Below are 25,084 nucleotides of genomic sequence, written 5' to 3'. Positions count from 1 at the left end.
ACAGATGTCGTACTGCGTTCTTTCATATTTTCGAGTTTAAAACCAAGCTATAGTTACATTACTGTAATTAATTTTATTTGAAATATAATTAGTATTAACTGCATCAGGAAATCATTACAATTTTTTTTGGTATGTATGTAATAATAAATAGAGATAAGTAATATTATGAGAAATTAAATGAATGTTTATTATAAAAAGGCAACATCTGTTTAAGCATCAAGTATTTCACTTTTCTTTTATTTTAACCAACTTCTATTGACACCTCTTACCATATTATTGTAAATTAATTACTTCTACATAAATTATGTTTCTATAAAGCCTTTCAATACACTACACTACATAAGTCAAAACACAATAAAAATCTTCTCAATTCAAGCGCGGAAGGTGGCTAAAAATCACAAAATTTATGCGTACAATCGTAAACTCTCGGAGGCTGGCAACACTTTGTAAATCACGGCGGACATAAAGGGGGTATTTAAACCGCTATATTTATGAAAATAAGATCCTATAAAGCTATAATGTGAGATACAAAAAGCTCCCTTCCCTCGTGTCGTCGCGCGGTGGAGGACAATTACAAGCTACGACACGACTCCTACGATTATAATAATATTAGTCAGTTACGTGTTTAATATATATATCAATGGAGATTGGCAATATGTTTAAAGTAATATCTTTATTTATAATACCATATCGTTTTCCCCGTGAATATACATATATAAAATCAAACACAAGCATTAAACATAAATCAAAACAACTAAATCATTCATTTTCTTGTTTGACAAATGTATTATTAGTTACTCTTTTTGCGGAAATATTATGATCATGGTGAAACGGTAACATATTTTAGCATTATTACAATCTAAAATAAAACTATCCTTGTGGTCATTGCGATTAAGGAAAGTAAAATTAGGTTAACGAAAATTACTAATATTATATATTTTTTTTTTTTTATGTTAAGTTAAATTTCTGAAAAAAAAAATACAGTTATACATCAACTCACTTGTGCTGTGTGTTTAAGAAAGAAAATTGAATAAATCATACGACACAATACAGTCTAAAATCGTATCAATTAAAGGCGATATAAGCCGTAACTTATTGTTATTGCGAATTTTAAGCCTGAGTTTTATGTTTCAAATCGCACTGACTCACAGACTCCGGCGTCTATGTTTACGACTTCATACTTCTAAAATACCAATTTTTAAAGCTATTCGCATTAATTGACAATTAATAATTGGTAGGAACATCATAACATATACTTAAAGTTCTTAAAAATATATACATACTACATTGCTTTGCTTTTTTCCATTACTATATTATTAATAAAAGCAGTTAAAAATGCTTTTATTAATATAAGTAACCAAGTACACTTATGAACGTCAACAGAAAAGATGCGAAATTGATTCTAAATTTACATTTACTACTAGTTCGCAAGTCAATGGCGTACAGCGGGCAAAAAGAACTGGCAAGAAACTCTCCGTAAATCTTTTAAATAGCCAAGCTTTGAGTCATACAAATTATTTGAATTGGAGCAAATCTGTTGTCTATTTTTATTTCTCACAGTGGTTGCCTGGTAGAGATCGCTAGAAAACAAAAAGGGAGCCGTCTTTTAAATTAAAGATTTTAATTGTCAATCCAAATTTTTATAATTAAAAATAAGCAAAAAGAAAAGAAGCCACAAACAATTAAGTGTTATTTTTAAATATAATCTTTTACGTTTGTTTATTCGAAATAAAATAAAATAAAATTTGACATTTAAAATACTGTTTATGACATAATTTATAAAACCACAGACTTAAGTGTGCCATATTTATTCAAAAACAAATAAGGCTATCATAGAGTATCGGTATGAATAGAATAAATGTCCCGCCTCGTATAATAAAACCTCCTTGTGTTGCCACCCGGCGTACGCAATACCTACACACACGGTTTGATAATATATCTGAAGATATTATTATTTACGTATAGATATATAAAATACTGGAGAGGACCAAGGGAAAGAAGAAAATATATACCCACGTTTGCAATGGTGCACTCAAAGCGAGTTTAATATCAGGAACTAATCTGAACTCGTTATGCGGTGAAGAAGCAGTCCATTTTGGACTCCAGGGCCGTAGGGTTCAAGTGTATAGGCGCTAATTAAAGATTTAAGTTGACCCCAGAGCTGGTGTTTTCCTCGCTCGATGCTTGCGCAATACAGCGAAGAAATCCTGCCAGTGGTACACTGCCACAGGGACCAAAATCTTTAATTACAATGTAGGTTAAGAAAATTGTAAATACTGTATTTTTTAAAATATAATAATCAGTCATCGCAGCCCATATACACCCATTTTTAGTGGGTGCGTTGGCGGCCTTTACGGGAAGAGTACGCTCAAATTTTGAATTATCGGACGTCGTATCTCTCAGGGAAGACCCCCACCGGGAGTCGATTCCACAGTTCGCTAGTTCGCAAAAGAAAATGCCTTGTGAAACGGACTGTGGAAGATTTCCAGCTATCAAGGTGGCTGGTTCTAAACAAAATAATCGTGAAAATATACGGAATATAAAAAAAACTAATCGTATCTTACTACGCTACCCCACTTTTAACCAGAGGATCTTAAGATGTATCGTATGTTAAACGAGCATGTGTGGACATCGTATTGATACAGGACTTTTATTTCCACCCGTTCAATACAGCCATTCAACTCTCCGCTTTGTCAAAACTCACTTAAGAAACGCTGCTTTGGTTTGAATTATGCATCCAAAATAATCACGGAACGATTTCGTACGCTAATAGCAATAATCGATATAAATAATTATATATTTTTTTATATATATTTAATGTATGTATAAACTTAACAAGCTTTTATACATATCGGTACAACTATGTTTCGCAAGTAACAAGCGGGCAGAAGGCTCACCAGATGGTGATACGGCCGCCCATGGACACTCACGTTGTTTCACGATGATGAAACACAGCTGCAGGTATCCGTACAACTCCTGACATGGTAAATGCGCTAGAGATGCACAAAGACACTACTCAACGCCAAGGGATCAACCCTTGCTGCTCGGAAACTGCCACTCGCTTATTGCTTAATAATAATGAATTCGTGGTTTGATATAGGTCATTGCAACGAGTCATAGACTACAATTATGCTATTCTTTTGACCCAGTCTAATATTAGAGGGGAGAAATCAATTACGTGGACCTCCTTACAATGCTAACAAAGAGTGACAGCGGCGCCGGAAGGCAGAAAACAAACGCCCAATAAGGGATATTTGACACGTCATGTCACGTAGGATTTCGTGGCTCGATTGTTCACGCGTAAATTCAGCCTGGTACAGAGTTCGATTTTTAAATTATTGTTGTAGAATTCATAAGACAAATCTCTCAACGGGCAGCGATGAACGTAGTTACCGTGTTCCATTTTTGAAATTTTGACGTTTCGAGGTAATACAGGCTAAAAAACCTAAAAAAAAACAATTCATAGTCTGTAGATAGACTACCAAACGTTACCTATGCATAATAAAATGCGCCATATATAAAATAAGATTGATATTTCTTAACCTTAAATTATTGTTTTAGAATCCACAAGGCAACGAGGATGTTTTTCTTTCTACGTGCTTAAAAGATTCTGCTTAATATTTATTGTTGTTATTCGTGGCAGTTAACTTAATCAGCGGTTTAATCAACACCTAGTCTCGTAACTAAACAGCGCCATTTAACTAGCGGCCTGAAAGATATTCAGGCTTTGTTACAACATTTAATTAACTGGCTGCGACATAAAAAAGTTTTTTTAATATTATTATTATTTTGTGTGTTTCTGTGCGTGTGTTTCGTTAGTAATAAATGTTATCCTTGTCTGACTGTCTATTAAATACGTATCCTAAATGACATGCAGAATTGTAATAATTAATTTTAAATTTCATAAACCTTCCTTAAATTTAAAATTGGAAACCTAATAACGCGAAAATCACTAGGTAAACATATAATAAAATCAAAAACACATCAACAAGACTAATAGAGCATTTTACATAACCAATATAAAGGCTGTATTCAATGTAGATACACCACACAAGTGTACAAAACGTATTAACTCCACTAATTGGCATTGCAAAATCAACCGTATTTATATGAAATACGGTATACTTTTCTAGATTCATCTGTATGGATGTCGTATGATGTTATTGAGGTGTCAGAAATCGCCCGCGGTGCCGCACTGAAGCGCGAAAACGCTTCGTAATGTGATATTGTCGACGCGTTGTAGCGACGTTGTTTCATGTACGGACAGGTAAACTGTATTATAACATACTGTATGTGTTTATTTGTGTATATTATTGATGACTAAGATATGTGTTTGGTATTAAAAGAAAAATTTCCGAACCAATTCGACTCAGGGTACTTCAAGAAAAGAGCGTACCAATTCTTAAAAGCTGACATTCGCGAGCCCTCTAGCATTGAGAGTGTCCATGGGCGGTGGTATTACTTAACATCAGGTGAGCCTCCTGCCCGTTTGCCCCCTGTTCTATAAAAGAAAAATTCTTAAGCATGAAAATAGCAAGAGTAACATTCGACGCGTTCGGCCTTTGAATTTTTTGTGAAATTAAAGTTTGTCAATTGGGTGATGGTCATATTTGTATTACACATATATTTACACATTCAGTATAACTGAAAGTCACTGGGGTCACTCTGACCGTCTACCGTTTTACCATGGAGAGCATTCAGGGGAGTAGTTCCGAACCGGCAGCTGAGTTTCATCATTGGATCTAGAAGCAGAATACGAAATTCCACCCGTTTCACCTCGACGTCCTACGTTCCACAACTAAGTGTTTTTCAAGGCAGTTTTTGCCGCGCACCACCGCTATGTGGAACCCACTGCCGACTGAAGTATCTCCGAACCAATTCGACTTAGGGTCCTTCAAGAAAAGAGCGTACCAATTCTTAAAAGCTGGCATTCGCGAGCCTCTGGCATTGCGAGTATCCCTGGGTGGCGGTATCACATCAGGTGAGCGTAGGAAACCGTATAAATCGATCGCGTGGCTGGATGCAGGGACACGGGGCTACGCTGTTACCTTGTCCTCCGTCGGGCGATTACTGGTGGCGCCGTGGGGTTAGAATGAGTATTCACAGCAGTCAACCCCGCATCACAACCGTGCCATGGCAGGGTATGCATTACGCATTTCCCCACGAAGGGAACGGTATAAAATTTCATTAAAATTGGTTCAGTAGTTTAAGATATCAATGTTACCAATTATTTGTTTGGTGCCACCGGTCAGAGAAGGCTGTATTTATTTCATAATTATGTTTTTATTAATTTTTACAAATATAAAATGTTTAATAAACTTTTTTTCGCATTTCTGAATAAAAATTTAGTCTTCTGGGCTCAATTTCAAATTTTTAACGACTATGCCTTCGATTATATGTCTTCGGTTAAAAAGTCAAAATAAAAGTTCATTGTTCTTAATAAGTTTTATTATTCAATAATAATAATAACCAGTAGCACAACATTGTCAGATTCAGATTAGATTCCGACAGAGTTAGATTTCTGTTTCGTCATAATTTTTATTCTGACATGACATAAGCCGTCACCGCCGCTGCCGTAATATTAGATAAAAAAAAATTTATTGGCAAAAAAAGTGGTACAACTACAAACAGATTAATTAATTATAAATAAACAGCACAATAATCCATATGCAGATTCATTACGTGTAAAATCCTTACACACAATTAATCTGTATGGAGAATATTTGCATAAGATTGGACAGAAGACCGCAAACTCCCTCAATGGCGACTAATAAAGCCTTCCTAATTGCCCTAACACGTTCACTTTGTTTTATACAATTGGCTAGTCTCGCTCTATCTTTGCACATTGTCCAATACCTACCCCCAAAAATCCTTCTAGTGGTGTAATTTTAATTCTATAAAAAATAATAAAAGTTTTTTTCTATCTATAAAATACTACTCATTTTAAAAAGGCTTAAAAATAAGAAGGCTTTATTATTATGTTAAAAAATGTTTGTTTTTGAGTAGGTAATGATAATTTTTATTATAGTGAAGTTTTGGAGATAATTTTTAGATTACGTTACCGGGCGGCAGTGCATTCGCGGCCGTATCACTTAACATCAGATGAGCCTGTTCTATAAAAAACCTTATTATGCTAAAAATATGTCACAGACAGATTATAAATATGGTTGCAATTTAATTAACAGTCAATTATCGTATTAAATTATATTTATTCACATTTTTTTGAACACAAAAAATCAATAAACACAAAACTCGATCACAAATCCAAAGAGTGAGTGCAGAGGACGGCCTTATCATTTACAAACTTATCGATATCTTTCAACCCATGTGTAAATTATATGTAATATATATATAAATGTTGCAAATTGTTTATAACTGATACCTTGGGTAAAAACGTAAGTAATACACACATACATACAACATTAAACTATTTTAAAATAGTTACATTAGTTTTTACCTGCACGTCGAATATAACATGTTACTATAAAACCATACGAGGCTTCGTGCCTACGTACCATGTACCTGAATAAAGTTCTTAAAGAGTTAAAATCTATAACTTCCGGTTGCTCTATATATCAAATCTATAACAATTGATATGAACCTAAACATCTCAGTTATTAAACAAACGCCATTTACGCCTTAATAGCGGCTTTGTGAAAAATCGATTCGGCCAAGATTTAAAAAGAAACCAACTAATAAACATGCTAACAAGCACGTCACCTGTTGCAAGATTGAGAAGGACAGCACCTCAGCCAATCAGAACGCAGCGTCCGCCCACGTCGCCCCCCAATTGGCCGTCGGGCGCGGGGCAAAGGGGCGCCTCACAATCAGCCCGTTAAACACGACAGAACGAAGAAAAGCGCCGCATTGAGCTTTTGGAAGCTTTTCGCGCGGGAACCGAAACATTCAAACATTTAATTCGAAATTCAAATATCGTGTAATATGGACTTTATGTGTTGAATTTAATTAAAAATTAAAATGAATATGTCGCTGGGGAAACAACCTACGGACCATATTAAAAGGCCCATGAACGCCTTCATGGTCTGGTCCAGGGGTCAGAGGCGGAAAATGGCACAGGATAACCCGAAAATGCATAATTCTGAAATTTCTAAGCGGCTGGGTGCTGAGTGGAAGTTGCTTTCTGAAATGGAAAAACGACCTTTTATCGACGAAGCGAAACGATTGAGGTAAGATTTTAAAAGAAGAGAATTTTAAATACTAAATACTACTAATTCTTGGCTAACAAATAATTATGTTGTATTAGCACCTAAATACGTCTACTACTTTCGTCAATATTAAAATACAGTCCCAAACTTTATTGCGGCCCAAAAATGCAATAATTAATTGACAATTTAGAATTAACAGCTTTTGTTTATGTTATTTTCAAAGAAACATTTCAAACATTTTTTTTAAAATGGTAAAAAATTACAGGCTCTCCGCTAAATTCTTAAAATATATCCTAAATTATTATTCGTAATACTGCCCATCCGAAAAAAGTTTGTTGTTACGCACGTATTTCACAGCCAACTAAAACAACTTATTTTGTATAATATGTAAATTAATTTTTACAAAACAATCTTAACCTAAGCTAAGAAAAAAAATAACGAGCTATGTAGATACCTAACTAAATTTATTATATTTGACCATTTTAAAAAAAATCAAACATTCTACTTTGTACTATTTAATTCTTTGGTCTCTTTATTTCCAATTGGATTTAAGATGTGATAAAAACACATGAGTAGATGTTTTAGTAAATAGTCGTTTCGTCTAAACACACAGACTCATTTATAAGAGAATAACTCTATAATTTACTTACGAAATTGTTTATTCACTTAAATATATTAATTTATTATATTTTATTATTAATAATTAATTGAGATGTCATGTTGAACATGGTGTAATGGTTAGAGCTCCTTACAAACTTTGTGTAAAACAAAAAAAAAACTTAGAGAGATTTTATTGCCAGTTCTTTTCTTCCGTTCTTCTTGATTTGAGAACTGGCATTAAATGTAAAATTAGAAGCATTTCATATATATTTATTTTTTGACTGTGAAATATTGCTGATTTAGGATCAACCGTTAGGATTGTGATTTTTTTTTATGTTCTATTTTATTAATGTTTGGCTTGTTTATTCATAAATGTATAAGAAATTAGAAATTAATTACGTATAATCTGTCACTTTTTTAAACAATGCAACCTGAAATCTATCAGATACTTGTTATTAATTTGTATATGTAGTTTTAGTTAGAAAACAATTCAGTTTTAGTTGATATGTTAGTATTAGTAAAATAAAAGACTACAGTGTTGTATGGACTATAGATAGGCATTACCATTGTCAGTTCGGGTCTCAGCAAACATACATAAACAGTTGATACCACCAGTTAAATTAATGACAATACACCTGGAAAAAGGTAACTTTAACCTCTGGTTAACTACGTGAAAACCTCCTCATTAATCCATCTTTTATCAACCGCTGACAAACAAGCTGGGAGTTCTAATATTAATAATTATTTACACAAACAAAGGCTCTCTCAAACACAAAATATCACCCGTTTATTATTTAATTAGACGCTATCTGGGAACAAATAGAGAAACAAACATCATTATCATAAGACAGTTTGATAAGCCCCTTGTTCTTGGCTTTTTATAAAGGATCATATTGTTGGTTAAAAAAACTTAAACTAGTACTAGGGAGATGAATCCACGGATTTGATATAATTTAAATTGTATTAAAACCATCCATATTATAACTAATTAGACTTAAGTTAGTCAATTTATTTCTTCTTTCTTTGTTAGAAGTTATTGCACATTAGAGGTTCTGAGTTCACTCTCGGTGAAATAATTATTAGTATAGACTATAGACACATCAAACTCAGCTAGAACTGGGTTGAAACTTTATTATTAAATATTTTTGGGTTAATTTCTTTGATTATACAAATGTATTTGATATGTACTAAAAATAAAAAAAATGATTCATCATACTGTCAGTACTGAACCTTACCTTTTTATTATTTACGCAAGTGCGAATCAGTTAAAAAGTTTTTTTTTTAATTTATTCATTTGCAATATTATTATTTTTTGTATCATTTACTTTCACTTACAAGTAGTAATAGTAATAACTTAAAAATTTTATGAAATGGAAAATTAAAACAAATGATTACTTTGGCAGTGTACCTTTAACGCAGGCAGAATTCCCCGCTGTTTTGCGATACTTATTTGTTGTGCGAGGAAGACACCAACTGTGGTTCACTGGTACTATGTACCACGCATCATCTTAAATCTTTAATTAACGCCTGTGCACGTGAACCCTACGGCCCAAGAGTCTCTATTCCAAAGGGAAACAAATCGAAGATTATTAATGATATTAAAAAATATGTTAAACTTTATGAATTTTAAAAAAATACTTATGTGATCAATACCTAATCAATGATTTGTAGCTGGATTGAATTTGATGATATTTTTGTTTATTGATAATAAAATATAATTTCACATTGGTATAACTTTATTAATGAAGGTTCGAATTTCGATCATAATTTCATGTAAATTAATAGAAAAATAGGTTTTGTCGTATTGTTGCGTGTTACTATAAATATCGATAGAGATTAAATACATGATATGATATCGAAAGATTTTTGTTCATAACAATACAAATATTGAATACCTACAGATTGAAAAAAATTATAAGCCACTTTTAGAAAGTTTTTTTAATATATAAAAGCGATTTCTCTAATACTTCCAACAAAAGATCATCATGACTTTTAATAGGTATTATGACTCCGACATATAGAATTTCGATGTAGTCCTCTTAATATCCGTAGCGCTAACGACCTTTGCATCGTGCAGTGCAAATATTATATATACTGTATTAACTAAAAAAATGATCTTTTAGAGTAAATAAAGTATTATTATGTATTCCAAGTAATTCTTATGTCACCGAAGGCTTTACGTTCAAAGGACAAAGTTCAACACGCAGAGGCCGTTTCGACATAGTTTTTTATGAACAAGCTGATGAAGTACTGTTTGCAATAGGTAATATAGTTCTATCGAAATGGGAGTTTGGTGAACTGGATTATTATTATTAAAATATTATCAATGAATAGAATTGTCTGTATTGTAAACGTAATCAAATTTAAAGTCACCTTAAGAATACAGTATTATCTTGTACAGTGGATAAAAACTCCGGCCGGATGTTTGTATTTCTTATCCCATTTTTATTATTTGAATTAGGTTTTGATTGTCAGCTTTTTTATTTGCAATACTATCGTGTTTATTTACGACACTCATGGGTTTGGTTTTAAAGTACACATAATAATGTATAAACAACACAATTGAAATTCTTTAGTTTTTCGTAAAACATAGGCTATATTTTTTGATTACGTAAATATCTTTATTCTTTATAGATCGAAATTACTGCTTTGCGGCAATTTTTTTAATTACCCGTTGCAATGAAGATGGTGAGTCTCTCTTCCTTCAAGCATAATAGTAAATTTCTTAAAAATATCTATTTTTTCAACACGCCTGTGTGCATGAGTGAGTGAGTGAAAAGTTACATGTTGGGTCTAAAAGCATCTCCTTCTTAAATTCTTTTACTATTTTCATTATTTTACTTAAACACTTTATTTATTTAATTTTATAAACAGTTTGAGCTATTCTTACTGACACCATACTTGAAGCGAACAGGTCAGTAGTAATAGCCAAATTAGTACCTATACATATATGTTGCACAGACAGAAACATGAGATATCTTGCAAGACACGTATCCTATTTCATCATATATTATATATTTTTATTAACAGAATATCTAAATAAATGTCTTTAATCGAGCGCCTTTTTGAGATGACAATATTGTGTGCCTTTCAGCCGTAAGGATTTGGAGAAATTCTATTATTTATTTATTTATTTATTTATTTATTGGGAAACCTAAATAAATTATATTATATTAGTAGAGATGTTAGACTGATGCTGATTACCTTGCCTCACAATAGTTCTTAAACACGCACTAAACACTCACTATTAAATTTTAAACAGTGGACATAACTCTTGACAAATATCATTAAAAAAAGCATATATGAACATGCATCTTACGTATTCCGAGTAAATCTCAACAAATACTAATCAAAAATGTGAGGATCGGCCGAGTAAAAATACTTGGGATCACAAAATTAAAATTTTGTATTTCGAACAGTTGTTAATGTTTATAAGTGTGCACTGCATACTTGCATGTGATTTGATAATTGGTAAATCGTTAATACAATCTAAAACAAATCAATTGTACAAAAAGCACCCCAGAAGACAATTATCTAGCATTGAGGCTATAATATCTGGCATTGTTGGGGGCGGGACGTTATCGCCCGCCAGCAGGGCTATAAAAACAAGCTTATGCTCGTCTGCATTGGTAGGGTTACGCCTTTGTTTTTCTCGTACATCTTTGCTTTTTATTCTTACAAGGTTTGTAAGAGATACTGAGATAAGTATTGAGCGCATTACAATTATTTAATTTGTAATCGATTTTATTTTAATATAATCATTTAAATTTTCGTTAAATTCCTATTTTAAGTACAAAATTTTATTTAAATACAGTCACATTTGACTGTGAACATTTACTTCTTTCAGTAAAGTACTGTTTCGTCCCTTTCTTTCATATTCTGTTAACGCCTTGATAAAAAGAGGTAGATTTTAATTAAGGTTGCATTGACTCCTCTAATGTTTTTATTGAATTAAAATTATTTGTGTATTCTTACCTAAAGTAGAATTAAATGGAAAAGTTTAATCACAGTAAAAAAATACTATGATATGCATTCCAATCAAATGAATCAAACTTTTTACTTAAACAAAATAAAATTTAAGTACATATTCAAAAGAACGACATTAAATATTTTTTCATTATATATTTCAGTAAGTTTTATATAATTTTATTTATATGAATACTACGAATACGAAAAAATATAAAATTAAATACATTACTTAATATCGTTACTGTAAACTTTCTCCGCGAACCTATAAAGATGTGTATTGTGTCTGAGAGAGCATTTGGCCAGTCAAACCATTCATTCCCAATAAGTGGTCTCAGCAAGAACCACGTGGTTCCCTATCGGTCACACAATGGTCAAAACGCCGCTCCCCTATTTACTTATTTTTATCAGTTATGTTTGATCAAACACAATTCCAATGCGATACAAATAACAATGTCTTGGTTTTTTTATGGAATCTGTCGAGTATTTGATAATTGTTATCGCCCTATTTTGTTTCCTTGTGAGACGTTCTATAAAAATGTATTAAATTTCAAAATACAAAATAATTTAGGTAACACAATCTACACTTATGAACGTCAATAATTTAATGCTTCTAATTTAACATTTACTGCCATTTCTTAAATCAAAGGAGTAGAGTACTTTTTTAATAAAATATTGAACTATAAAATTAACCTAACATTTTTTTTTGTTAATAGTTAAATATTTGGCGATACTTCGTGTTAACTTTACAATCAGAAACTTGCTAGAGCCGTTATTACGACTTAGTCATTAATTAATCTCAATATAATTGCTTATTGTGCTACGGCGTAGCATGGCACTACGGCTCGCGAAAATTATTATAATAACTGTATGTTGTTTTATTTAATAACATACTGGAAATCCAATAATAAAAGTGATAAAAGCCTGCCACTGTATCCAAAAAATTGTGGTTCAATGACCGACGCTATCAATTCGTTCATTACTTTGTTTGCGGAACAAACACGATATCCTCAAGAAAAACACACGAATATCGATAGAAAAAGATAAGGCAAGCGTGACTCCGTATGTCACTTTTGGGTTCAGTATATTTACTAGTTCTGGTAGAATTATTGGCGTCTTTTACTTTGTTTTTAAAAAATAAAAGCCACTACGCTTAGGAAATTAAGAAGCATAAGTACAATACATGCGAATATTATTGAAATAGTAGAATTTGGAGTCTGAACCGCTATCTTTATAAGGTTCAGCTTCAAAGTTTCTGTATTTTTTTCATTATCATTTATCAATCCAGTAGGCAAGTCGGTCAGCATCTTGTGCGACACACGACACACACTTTCGTCTTTTTGGGTGTAAACAAACCGGTTTCCTCTCGATGTTTTCCTCAGCGTTCGAGCGAATATCACGCGCACGTAGAAAATCCATCGGTGCACGGAGGATCGAACCTACGACTTCAATACAGAGACTCGCAAGCTGAAGGCTAACACTACTGTGCTATATCTATCTTTAACTACTGAGAAATAAATTATTTATTTAATTTAATGGACGTAATGTGTTTTCTTATTGAAATATCATATAATATATAAAAGAACTTAATAATAATAATGTTTATTTTTCTCATAATAATTCACATACATAGAGCACAAAATAGAGCAATCGTTATTTACAATAGAACGCTTGTTGGTGTGAAATTTAAGAAAGTCAGAAAGTCCTAAAACGTAGTGCAAAATGTATGTATGTAATATATACAAATGATAACATTATACATGCACATTAGGTTGCAACATTCACAAAATTATTATAATTTAAAATACTTTTCCATAGTTTTACGGTACCCTAAAAGACGATATTATTTACCGTACAGTTTTTTTGGCGGAGTTTAATCGAATTATGTGAACATTGATACGATTCTCGATATCAAAGGCGATTTCTTTCCCTATGTCGAAATTTTGGTATACGTTTGTTGAGGGCAGCAGAGGTCAAATGTGTTTACGAAGCACTAACACTTGACTGGAGTTTATTAAATAATAAGTATCGATTGACAATTGTATTTAATCATTTTTGGTGTAAAAAATAATGGGAGAAATAAATTTTATTATAACACTGTTAAAGTAACTTATGAAAGAGTTAACAATTATTATGCTTAGTAATAATATTAATAGATAAAAATAGTTATGCGAAAACATTTTATTTATTATTTACGTATATTAAATATGTATAATTTAAATTTCTAACACACAAATATACAATATTTACAATATTCTTAACCTAAATAGTGTTAAGGTAGTTAAAAATTTATAAATAGAAAATAAAACAATTCGATTTAGGGTCCTTGAAGAAAAGTGCGTATCAATTCAAAAAAAGGCCGGCAATGCACTCGCGAGCCCTCTAGCCTTGAGTGACCATTCGCGGTGCTATCACTTAACATCAGGTGAGCCTCCTGTATTGTGATGCTTATTTGTCGAATAAGAAAAGTAACAGTACTGGTAACACCGGTGCAACCTTGTGCCAACTTAAATCGTTTAGCCTGTGCTAAACGCCACTAGGCCCCACGGCCCAAGAATAATAATAGTAATTATAATAACAAGTGATAATGGAAAAAATTGAAATTAACTTGTCTCGTACACAAATTGGATACGCAAAAGATAACTCCAATTTGTTTTTCAGAAATACATTGAAGATTTAATTGCGTCACGTTTTACTAAGAAACTTTGATTTTGATGTTTATTATTTTGTTGGTTAACTGTTGAAAATTTTGTAATTGTTATATATAATATGTCATCTGCTTCTTGCCTGCTGTAGTATTTTTTGTCATTCTAATGTACAATAATTAAGCGTAATTAATATTGAATTAGTAAATTTAATGAAAAATGTTGTGATGTTTATGAAAAATAAATGTCTATGCCGTTATTTATAACAGCTTTAAATAAGGTTAGTTTTAATTATTCCTATATTATTTTTTTATATGTAATACAGTAAAGTAGGAAAAAAACGAAAACAAAACGAACAAGCTACGAAACACATTAATATTATAATAAAATTTTAAAGATATATATTTGATATCGTATCTATTATTTATAATAAATATAAGTATTAAAAAGTGTTAATAAAAAAAATTAGTAACCAAAGCATTCGATAACCTCAACTATCAACCCTCAGTACCATTCGAATAATTACAATCGACTCGCTGACAATCGCGATTCTATCACAAAGCTTGCATAATCGGACACTCCGTCGACAATCCGCCCACCACTTAAAGTCACAACCACCAGCCGCATCAAACAAATCGTATCTTTATCCCGCATGAATAGGGTTGCAATTCCAACGGCCCGTCACTCGGACATAGTGATGGGCGCTGAACAACATCGATTCTGACAGGACAATGCAATAATCCACGTATTGTTCGATTGACATTGTTGTTTTAAGGGCGGCGGGTGACAATTGTACGCTTTATTGCATAAATAATAATGTTATTCGGGCCGGTGCCGTTTCATTGTGCCGTTTTGTCGACTTATGTATAAGTTATAAAGTTAAAACTCGATCGAATTGAATTACATCGCTGAATCGTACAAATTGGATGCGCTGCGTGTATTCGCATTCTAAAAGAGCTATTTTATATTCAAACTAGCGTTGGTAGTTTTTTGTTTATTCACATAACTATTATATTGATTTGTATTTGCTATATAACAATTGAAATTATTTATTATTAAAGTTTTTGCCGCGCATCAATGTGGTAAACTTTAATAAATACATATATAATAACAAATGTTATTAGATTGATTTATCTGGTTCGTAAATACAAGATTTCAAATGACTTTAAAATAAATAGGGCTTTATTATCATTATAATAAATGTTTATATAGTAGTAATGATAATTTATAGATTCTTATACTATATTATAAATAATTTTTCCCTTCTTGGAGCAAAGGAGTGAAGTTTTCGGAGACGATATTTAGATAACGTTGCGAGAGTTTCGCAATGTAGTCCTAAACCTCTGTTTCATCATTGGACGTCGGGAAGAAATTCCACCCGGGTCACCTCGACATTTGCTTTAATTTTCAATTTATCTATTTTTAATTATAAGTAACTTTAATTGTTAGTAGGTTGATTAAGAATATTGTAAATACTGTAAAATTGTATATGTTTTCTAGATTATACCTCAAAATAAAACTAATATAACCGCGAAAAAAATAAATAATCTAGTTATACAAATAACTTATTGAAAATAATTATGTTAAAAATATCAGAAACATTTGTTTAAAATATATAAAATACTTAAAGTTTATTTTGGAACATAAGATCATCAAGGTATCATTTATTCCAAACATATACATAGTTTCAAAACGTATTCATAACGAGCCTCAGAACAAATGAAAAACGGTGAGTGCGCCTCGCTCCTTCCATGTAACTGAAAACTATGTATTTGTTTGTACATTATGATTCCCAATTCTATATAAGCTTCCAACTTAAAATTAAACAAATTTCCAGAGCCCTTCATATGAAAGAACATCCAGATTACAAATACAGACCTCGCCGGAAACCAAAGGCTCTTGTGAAGAAAGAACCCAAATTCGGTTTCAATATCTCCGGTCTAATGGCCCCAGTCCCTCGTCTGGTCACACCGCTCCCACAGCCAGTACCACAATTGCCCGTTCCCCATCACTTTGACAAGCCAGACCTTGGAAGACTGTTCCCACCACTGCCATATCCGTTTTATCCCTTTGCGAAGTTACCGGATGACGGGAAATTGGCTGCAGAACTCGCACACTTACAGGTATGTGTTTCCGCTTATAAATCTATATAAATTAACAGTGTATACACTGATACCTTATGATAAATATTATAAAACAGATATGTAATAAATTAAAAACACTATATGGGATGATATCCCATCTATAGCAGTTTATATCCCATCCCCTTCGTTCAAATGAACCCAGATTAAGCAAAAGGGTCTAGGTCTGGATATCCATAGCTTTTCACGCTTTCAAATCAATTTTCCTTTTGTTAAAAAAGTTATGTAACTTGTATCAGTTTAGTTTATTTTTATTTCTTTTTGTTTCTGTTAAGTATGTTTTGTTTTGTTTTTTTTTTTCCCTTTTTATTTTTGCACTTCTTGCCTACCTTATCTAATATACTCATAGTGGTTTTTTTCCTTTACTAACAGTGGTTGCCTGGAAGAAATCGCTCTAAAGCGATAAGGCCGCCAGTTGCTTGTCATTAAATTATGTTTAATATTTTCCTTTTATGTAATGCAACAAAGTGTAAATAAATAAATAAATAAATATTTTATTCTTCTTGTGTGCAAGCATTTATAAATAAATATACCTCTGCAGAATCTTATTAAAGTTGATTAAAACCTCCAAAGTCTTGAGCCGGTCTCATTGCCCGTCTTGAGACTCTCAAGAATAAGGCAGGCCCCATTTATAACTTTAAGTTTTAGTCTATGTGTTGGTAGTCTTGATTTGAGAACTGGCAGTAAATGTAAAATTATCATCAATTAATGAATTTTTTTTTTGACGTTCATAGGTGTACATTAAGTTATGAAATGATTTTTGTTTTGTTCCGTTTTGTGTTCTGCGGTGTAGTGGTTCGATGTAATCCTTTTATTTCATTTAATTTTTATTTATCAGTATAGATGAACTGGCGGCAGAACCACTTTTTAACCATAAATTCAGATATTATGGGTTCCTCTCTATTTTCCTTTAATCTATTGAATGATAAATGATTTATCTATTTTTTATCATAAATCCAAGTACACAGCCAAGGCTAGAATGAATATAATACATAGAAGACACGCTTTCAGGGTGTCAGTTTTAACCACAACATTTGCTTTTATTGGACCCTTTCGCTTTTATTAAATTCGCCTTCTAAGATATTAAATTAACATCTGTTTTAATAGTGATTATGATTGATATTTAAACACAGAACTCGGACATAACAGTCCAATTATTTCCAGGCCCTTTACGGTGGTGCGCTGTACAGCAGTGCACTATACAATAGTGCATTATCGCCTTGCGGATGTCCGCCACGAAGGACGCCGTCACCACCACCCGACGTAAAGCGCCCGGTGGCTTACATCCTCATGAAGAGTGACGAGGAACCTCCTCAGCATGTTATATGAAGGCCGGTTGCCCTCCCAGCGCGACCTTACCAGCACTGGGAGAGGCCGTCCACTTCGACAGAGAGAGATAGCAGCACTCCTGACAGTGTTTAAAGTGACTTTCTAGAACAGTTTTCGTTTTATGAACCTGCGTCGCCGTTGTAGTCTTTAATAAATTAATGTATAAATATGGCATGTATGCAAACATTTATCCTGTATAAATACATATGTAATAAGTCTTAACTGAAGTAGGAAAAACAAGAAAATTAAAGCGAAGCAATGTGTAAGAAACAAATTTATTTTTCATGTTAGGAAATTCAAGAATGCTACCCCATATAGAACATTTACGCACACTGCTATGGAAAGCCCTCGCACACAAATATAACACATTATATATCTAATAATTGTTAGTTACGCTAAAATTATCTTAGAGAAGCTCTCGATTTAAGAAAGACTGATAAATTTATTTTTACCGTATCGTAACAACCTCTGTTATGCAAAATTTTAATTTTGTTGCGTTATTTCAATATTATCTTGTGAGTTTAAGTTAACAGGTAAACTTCGTTCGTTTTAAAATTTTATAACCATACTCTGAGACATTCATTAAAAGTTAACGGGTACTTAAGGTACATATTAATCATTTTGTAAATTATTAAAGATACCTAATATATAATAAGAGTAATTTCAATGGACGACTCAGAGTAGAGAAATCGATTTATATGACGTTGGCCACACATTTTTATATAAGCCGAAATTTGTTATATAGTCTTCTTTATTTAGAATTGATTGTAAATAAATAGTAATTAACTGTGTAGACTTGACGCAATACTATCGAAATGTAGACCCTTAAGAACTAAATCTTATTTAACTATTAACTTTTCTGTTAAATTATGTTTATTTGGAAATGATTTGTTAAAAAAGTTAAGATAAATTGTTAGATTTAGTTTAGTGAGAGCATTATATGACACTACGAGTATGTAAATATAATAGGTAATATATGTAGGTATTTTAAAATTGTTTTTGTGAATACTGTTAATGTTTCTTATCGTTAATTATTAAGTAGTTTTATTCAATTAATAATTGATATTTCTTAAACTTGTTTGTGGCTTTGGTTTAGAATTAAGAAACTGTTTGAAGATTCATTCAGTTACTTATTTCATTTATTTGATTTTAGATATTATACAGAATAAACCGTGTCCAAAGAAACTGTTTTATAGTTCTTCTGTTTTAAATATTTAGCCTCTTTTGTCAGCAATATGAATTGTAAAATACTATTGTTATTATTAATTATTACGTTTAATTTTATACTTTTGTATCTTTGTTTTAGTTATTAATAAAATGGAAATGATTAATTGTGTTATTATTTCTCGTAACTTCATTTGCATAAATAACAAAAATATGACTAGAACCACAAACAAGACTCACTTTGATGCTAAATGACATCGCCACTCAAAATTAATAAAATTTCACAAAAAATTAATAAATTCTTTTCTTCCGCCCAAGACTTCAATCTATCCACTGACTGGCTGTCTTTGATGGCTTAATTCTAGAAGTATATATCCTTTCTATAAGATTTCTTAAATACAACCTATATATCGCGGCCGCGCATAGGAAGATACAAGAAAAGTAGGCTTGACCTCGAAGCCCATGCCTAAATCTCATCATCATTATAATATATACGTATATGTTGAATTTAAGTTTTTTATCGGAGATCTAAACTGGTGTATAGGGGTAGTATTCTTGTGAAAATTAAAAGTAATAGAAATCGACATGTGTACGCTGAGTCTCGAGCCACTTGAACACTTGAACAAGGGTTGCTAACACAGAGAATCAAAAAACATATTTTCCTTAGATTATACTACAACATCATTTCTTAAAATTCTCTTTCAATAGTATAACTTACAGTCTAATTATTGTAAAATACTAGAGTGTCAGCATAAAATTTACAAGAAATATACCTAATACTCAAATGTCTTAGGAATTTACTTTTCTATATCTTATACGAAACGAGGTAGGTATATAGTCTGTACCAAGGCTATAAATAAAAATGTTTAAGCTGTCACAGATATGTATCTGACTGTAAAGATTGTATTAAAAAATAAGAGTCTATACTGTAAAATAATAATTAAAAATTAAAATAATTTTCAATATTAGGTCTCCGTGGTATTCTGCCAGCATTAAAGGTGCAATCAATTATTCATATTTTTTTTACTATCATTATTACTAAATAGTTTAAGAATTCTGTATATTTGTTGGTTGTAAATAAAAAGTTTATATACTGTTTCTTAAAATCAGTTTGCTCACAATATTTTAACGCATTTTACTACAGATGATCAAATCATTGAAAGCACAAGATTGGCATTTGACACCTTGACGTTTTGGCGGCAAGATTTGACATTTTACAAATTTGAGATAATCTCTATTCTTACTGACAGTTCTACAGTCAAACAGCTTTGAAATAATAATTATTCTACATTTCTCGGTGACAACCCTAGCAGCAGGGCACTCGAAAGTCACTCGTCTGAAAACAACAGGGGAGACACTAATCCGATCCTCAATTATAACCGAATAAATACTGAACAATGAGCACCATGTGTCTATGAGGGCTTGTATCTTTATTCGCTACAATCATGACCCTATATTTATGATTGTCGTTGTGTACTTACAAAGAATTCACTTTCGCACACTGAAGCCAGAAGAACTCTATTCTCAGACAGGCAAGGAATTGTGATTGGAACTTACCGACTTACGAACTTAAACTCTACTAGGTGGAGTCTCAAATTGGGCCAGACTAAACCTAGTCCAATTTCATCTCAAGAAGACTTTTTGCGCGGTCTCCGCTAAAAAAATACCCTTTGTCGCTATACTCCTTTTCGAAGACACTCTTCTAAAAGCCACAGCCAACATTGGAATACTTGACATATCGAACGACATTGAAGTACTGTTCTCACCTGTGGGCGGTATGAATGTAAATAATTAAGTAATTATTATTTGACAGTATAAATGTAAGTTTAACTAAAGAAAAGAGGAGAAGCAGAACTGAGGAAAAGCTTAAGTTTCAAAATCATATACGAATTTGTGACTGCTGGCAGAGGACAGTTCGTGAGCTCCACTCAGACCTTAGGCCTCAGGGACCTGAAAAACCCCTCAAAACATTTAGTGAAAAGTTGATCGGCGATTGCTTTCTCCGTAGCCCAAGTAATCTGTTATCAATCTCTATAATTTTTAATAGACCAAGCAATTAGCTTTTGAATTCTCTCTGCCTTTACTGTCTTAGGACGACAACAGAACGGTATACATAGATACTGTTTCTCCTTCACCGCAATGACTGAGCAGTGAGCACCAATTCGCGCATAAAAAGCAGTGTTATTATAGTGTCTTCAGCGATAGATCCTTGACTGTGCATCAATAGAAGTTTTTCTATGTTCACTGTTAACATTCGCTCGAATTGTGAGGAAAACAGAGAGAGTGAGAAAGGGAGATCGAGAAAAAATAAAGGTTACATACATAATACATATTAGAACTTTAGATGCCAATTCTTTTCATTTCAATTCGCATAGCGTCTTGTGCAGAAAACGCATTTATTTATACTATTATTAGCCCGTATACAGTATGATATACAAACATGGAGTGAACATATACTGGAACTCATCTATTGGGGCTTTTACCTTAGTATTTAGTAATAATTAATTTACAAAGTTTCACTTCTCACATGTGTTCCTTTTACAAGCACTATTTTTTAATTACGTTTACATTTGGATTAAAAAATATATATATTAAGAAATAGAACCGCTAGTTCTATACCACAATACCATGAATTAAAAAGAATCACGATGACCCTCACACCAAATCGATTTGTTGGGAGAGCGCCGCGCACCCACTGCGGTTTCCAAAGACAATTTTATTATCTCACAATAAAAAAACAATAATGCGAGTTTATGTACGAAATCGGTTAAGCGATTAGAGTAGGGGATGCCTCGGGCACTTCACACCCCGTGTAGGGTGACCATAATAACGTGGAATGGAGAATGTATAAAAAGTGGAAATAACTCGTGATCCATATGCTCATGAATTTGTTTTCAATACATCCGGATCCTGGCATAGTTGCCGCGAAAACGGTAAATAATTGAATATTAACTTTTTTTAATTTAATAAAGGGGTTATATTTTATTGTTATGGCAACAAAAACTGTAGTGCGTAGTCCAGGTCTGCAGTTATTATTTTTAATAATTATAACTCCTTATAACCTCACGTCATAATAAAAATATCTTAGATAATGTTGACATATAACGAAATCTTCAAGGCTTTTATATGACATAATATATGTCTGAGTAATGGTACTGTAAGTTGCTATTGTCATTGTCACATAGCTAATAAATGAACAACGCCAAATTCTGATCAGTTTATTACCTTTAGTACTTGTGGTTTATTAGATTTTACAATATTACTAGATTTACAAAAATAACGACAAACCGATGTTAAGTGATAACGCCTACGGACACACAATGCCAGAGGCCTGTGCGTTGGCGACCTTTTAATTGGTACGTACTCTTTCTGGAAGAACCTAAGTCGAATTGGTTGGGCAGCTGGTTCCACATAGCGACTGAGTAGAATTTCATTTCTTAGATCACATGTCTACAATTCAATTTAAATCAAGAGAACTATTCAAATAATGGTCATACTAGCGTGGTCCCTCTAAATAAACACCCTTTAGCTACTAATTGTGGAGGCGGCAACCGATCGGCGTTTATTGTGCACCATAACTCCACGGATTTCGTGATCTTTATTGGGAAGCCTAAAAATCAGTACTTCGCACCTTGAAACACATTAAAAATTTTACTGAGGAGCGATTAAGTATTTAAGTACATATTTAAATATATATTTATTTTTTATAACGTCAAAATGTACGTACAACTAATACCACGTTCTCATAGTTACGACGGAATTAAAATGTTTTTGTGATCTACTTATATTTATTTGAATTTGTGTTAGTGAAAATTAGTCTTAAGGGCTAAATTAGATAAGTGTAAAAATAAAACACATGAACGAGTTTTCAGTTTAATAGAGACTGCAATCGACATTTTCTTATGTTAAATATCCTTATTAGTAAACACATATAAAAATTTACTTTATTCATATAGGTAAACAAGAACACTTATGAACGTCAAAAGAAAAGATGTTAAATTGATTCTTGAGTTCGCAAGCCAACGGCGTAGAGCGGGCGCTAGAAGAACTAGCAAGAAACTCATCGCCACTCTTTTGAGTCATGCAAAGTCGTTTAGTCGTTTGAACTAGAGCAAATCAATCCAAAGATTAGGATCATTTAAATAATCGTCAAATTTATATAAAGGTTTATTAAGTGATAATTCTCTTGAGAATGTTGTTAAACCGAATACACATACTTACATAGTTGCTTATCTTGAGCCCAGTTGGTCTGTTAAATTAGTTCTGTATCGGGTATGATACTGGTTAGTCACTGGTTAAAATCCGTTTATATTTTTATACATTTATAATTAGTAATAAATTAGATTAGACTTAATTTACTTATTAGTATTAAGTTAGACTAGATCGTTTTGTTCCAGTTTTATTCAAGACCGCCAATTATGACTGTCCTTTATTGACTCCAGCCAGTTCCACGCCAGTTCTTCTTACCCGCTCTACGCCCTTGACTTGCGAACTGGTGGTAAATGTAAATTTACGATTATTTTAATTTGTTTTTCTTGACGTTCATAAGTGTACATGTTTACCTAAATGAATAAAGATATTATGACTATGACTATGACTATTTGTGTATATGTACTATCAAAGAATTAAGAAGTCACTTTATCGATTTATATATAACAAGAAATATTTAGATTTATAGATAGAAAATGACATTGCAACGAAACTGCGATTTTATTGTCAACGATTAGAGCGACCCAGGTTGTGTGTATCTGCAGGGAAAAAAAAAGGTGGCATTGGGGACTTCCGTGGTAAAGCTATTGCATAGCATTTTTTATCAACTTGTGCAATTATATTTATTTATGGAGTTTTTTTTCTTTTCCACTTCACCAAATTATACTAACACGCCTATATAGACTTTCTCACTCTAACGCGTACCGGCTGCATCGGCCGCGCTTACGCTACATCACCGATCTCGTCAAAGAGATGTGAAACGCAGTATGCGTTCTGTCCCGCTCCAACGCGTATTGGCCGCACCTATATTACATCATTGTGTGTTAGGTTTTTATTTTCGTTACGGAATTTCTTGATTTTCAAAGCATTCGATAAAATTTATTCGATAGCTTAATAACACGTCAAGACCAAACGTCAAAACCAATAAATAATGATCACGAAATAGATACAGGTATCTGATACTGACAGCAACTTTATTTGTACGCACCAGTATTTATTACATATAAATTACAAATTCAATAAAACAGAATAATAGTTAGTAATACAGTTTTATATATTTCTTTAAGCGTAATGACAGATACATATACAGGCATTTTGATTAAAAACCTCTTAAAAATAATGACGTTCCAAAGCTGAGTAAGCCGTTGGATGAAATAGAAATAAAAAGATCGTTTGGCCTGCAACGTCCCTCTAATTGAAATTTGCTTGCGGTCACAGACAGATTGAAATTTACACCAAAGCTAAAGAGATTTTTTAAATTATTCACTGATTGTGTCAAATATAAATTATATTTATCCAAATATTAAGAGAAAAATTCAAGTATATTTGGTTGATATTAGAAAGAGCGATGTAGAGTTTATTGCTGGGTTTACTCGTCTGTTCTGCGCCTTTGATTTAAGAACTGGAATATGTAAATTCAGAAGCATTTCATTTATTACTGCATATAGCTAGCTTACGCGTGCGACTCTGAGGTTGTATCAGGCACAGGGGCAAATGACCCTGAATATAAGGTTGACAAATGTCCATAAAAAAGATACAGATATCTGAGACCCAGGCTTCAAAATTTGTAGTTCCACTGATTTACCTATTTTTTTTATGGCTTTAATTTGTGGCAACTGGGCACAAAGTACTTCGCCAGTGTCGTGTAGATGGAGACGCACGAAGTTTTTCAAATTTATTACAGATACATACATATGTGTACTTAAATGACAATTTGATGAATTTTGACAATTAATAAGATAAAGCTAAAAAAATTACTTAGATAGTTTTTTGTTTCTCTCTTACCATACCTTGAACTATTAATAACCTTGTGTTAAAATTAATAAGTAATAATATAATATTATGTCAATGTGTATATTGCTTA

General features: G+C 32.3%; 1 protein-coding gene across 2 annotated transcripts; it reads left to right on the top strand.

Annotated features, from left to right (window-relative positions):
• Nucleotides 1–6,857: 6,857 nt before the first annotated feature.
• Nucleotides 6,858–18,721, top strand: LOC110996685 (transcription factor SOX-14). 2 transcript variants are annotated; one of them, XM_022264496.2, is made up of 3 exons: nucleotides 6,858–7,187; nucleotides 16,215–16,500; nucleotides 17,683–18,721. In XM_022264496.2, exons 1-3 carry the CDS (start codon nucleotides 6,979–6,981, stop codon nucleotides 17,845–17,847), a joined length of 660 nt encoding a protein of 219 aa, XP_022120188.2. In that variant the 5' UTR covers nucleotides 6,858–6,978; the 3' UTR covers nucleotides 17,848–18,721. The 2 variants fall into 2 exon arrangements, with proteins under 2 accessions (XP_022120188.2, XP_022120187.2); XM_022264495.2 differs by having other exon boundaries at nucleotides 17,668–18,721.
• Nucleotides 18,722–25,084: the final 6,363 nt, after the last annotated feature.

This window comes from Pieris rapae, chromosome 12, assembly GCF_905147795.1.
Source record: "Pieris rapae chromosome 12, ilPieRapa1.1, whole genome shotgun sequence".
Lineage (NCBI taxonomy): Eukaryota > Metazoa > Arthropoda > Insecta > Lepidoptera > Pieridae > Pieris > Pieris rapae.
This window is presented reverse-complemented; position numbering and strand designations above follow the sequence as displayed.

Excerpts from the sequence above, each read along its gene's own strand:
- LOC110996685 (XM_022264495.2), top strand. The coding sequence starts at position 6,979 with ATGAATATGTCGCTGGGGAAACAACCTACGGACCATATTAAAAGGCCC. Across the intron at positions 7,188-16,214 it reads GACGAAGCGAAACGATTGAG|AGCCCTTCATATGAAAGAAC; the intron begins GTAAGATTTTAA and ends ACAAATTTCCAG. Across the intron at positions 16,501-17,667 it reads CAGAACTCGCACACTTACAG|TCCAATTATTTCCAGGCCCT; the intron begins GTATGTGTTTCC and ends CGGACATAACAG.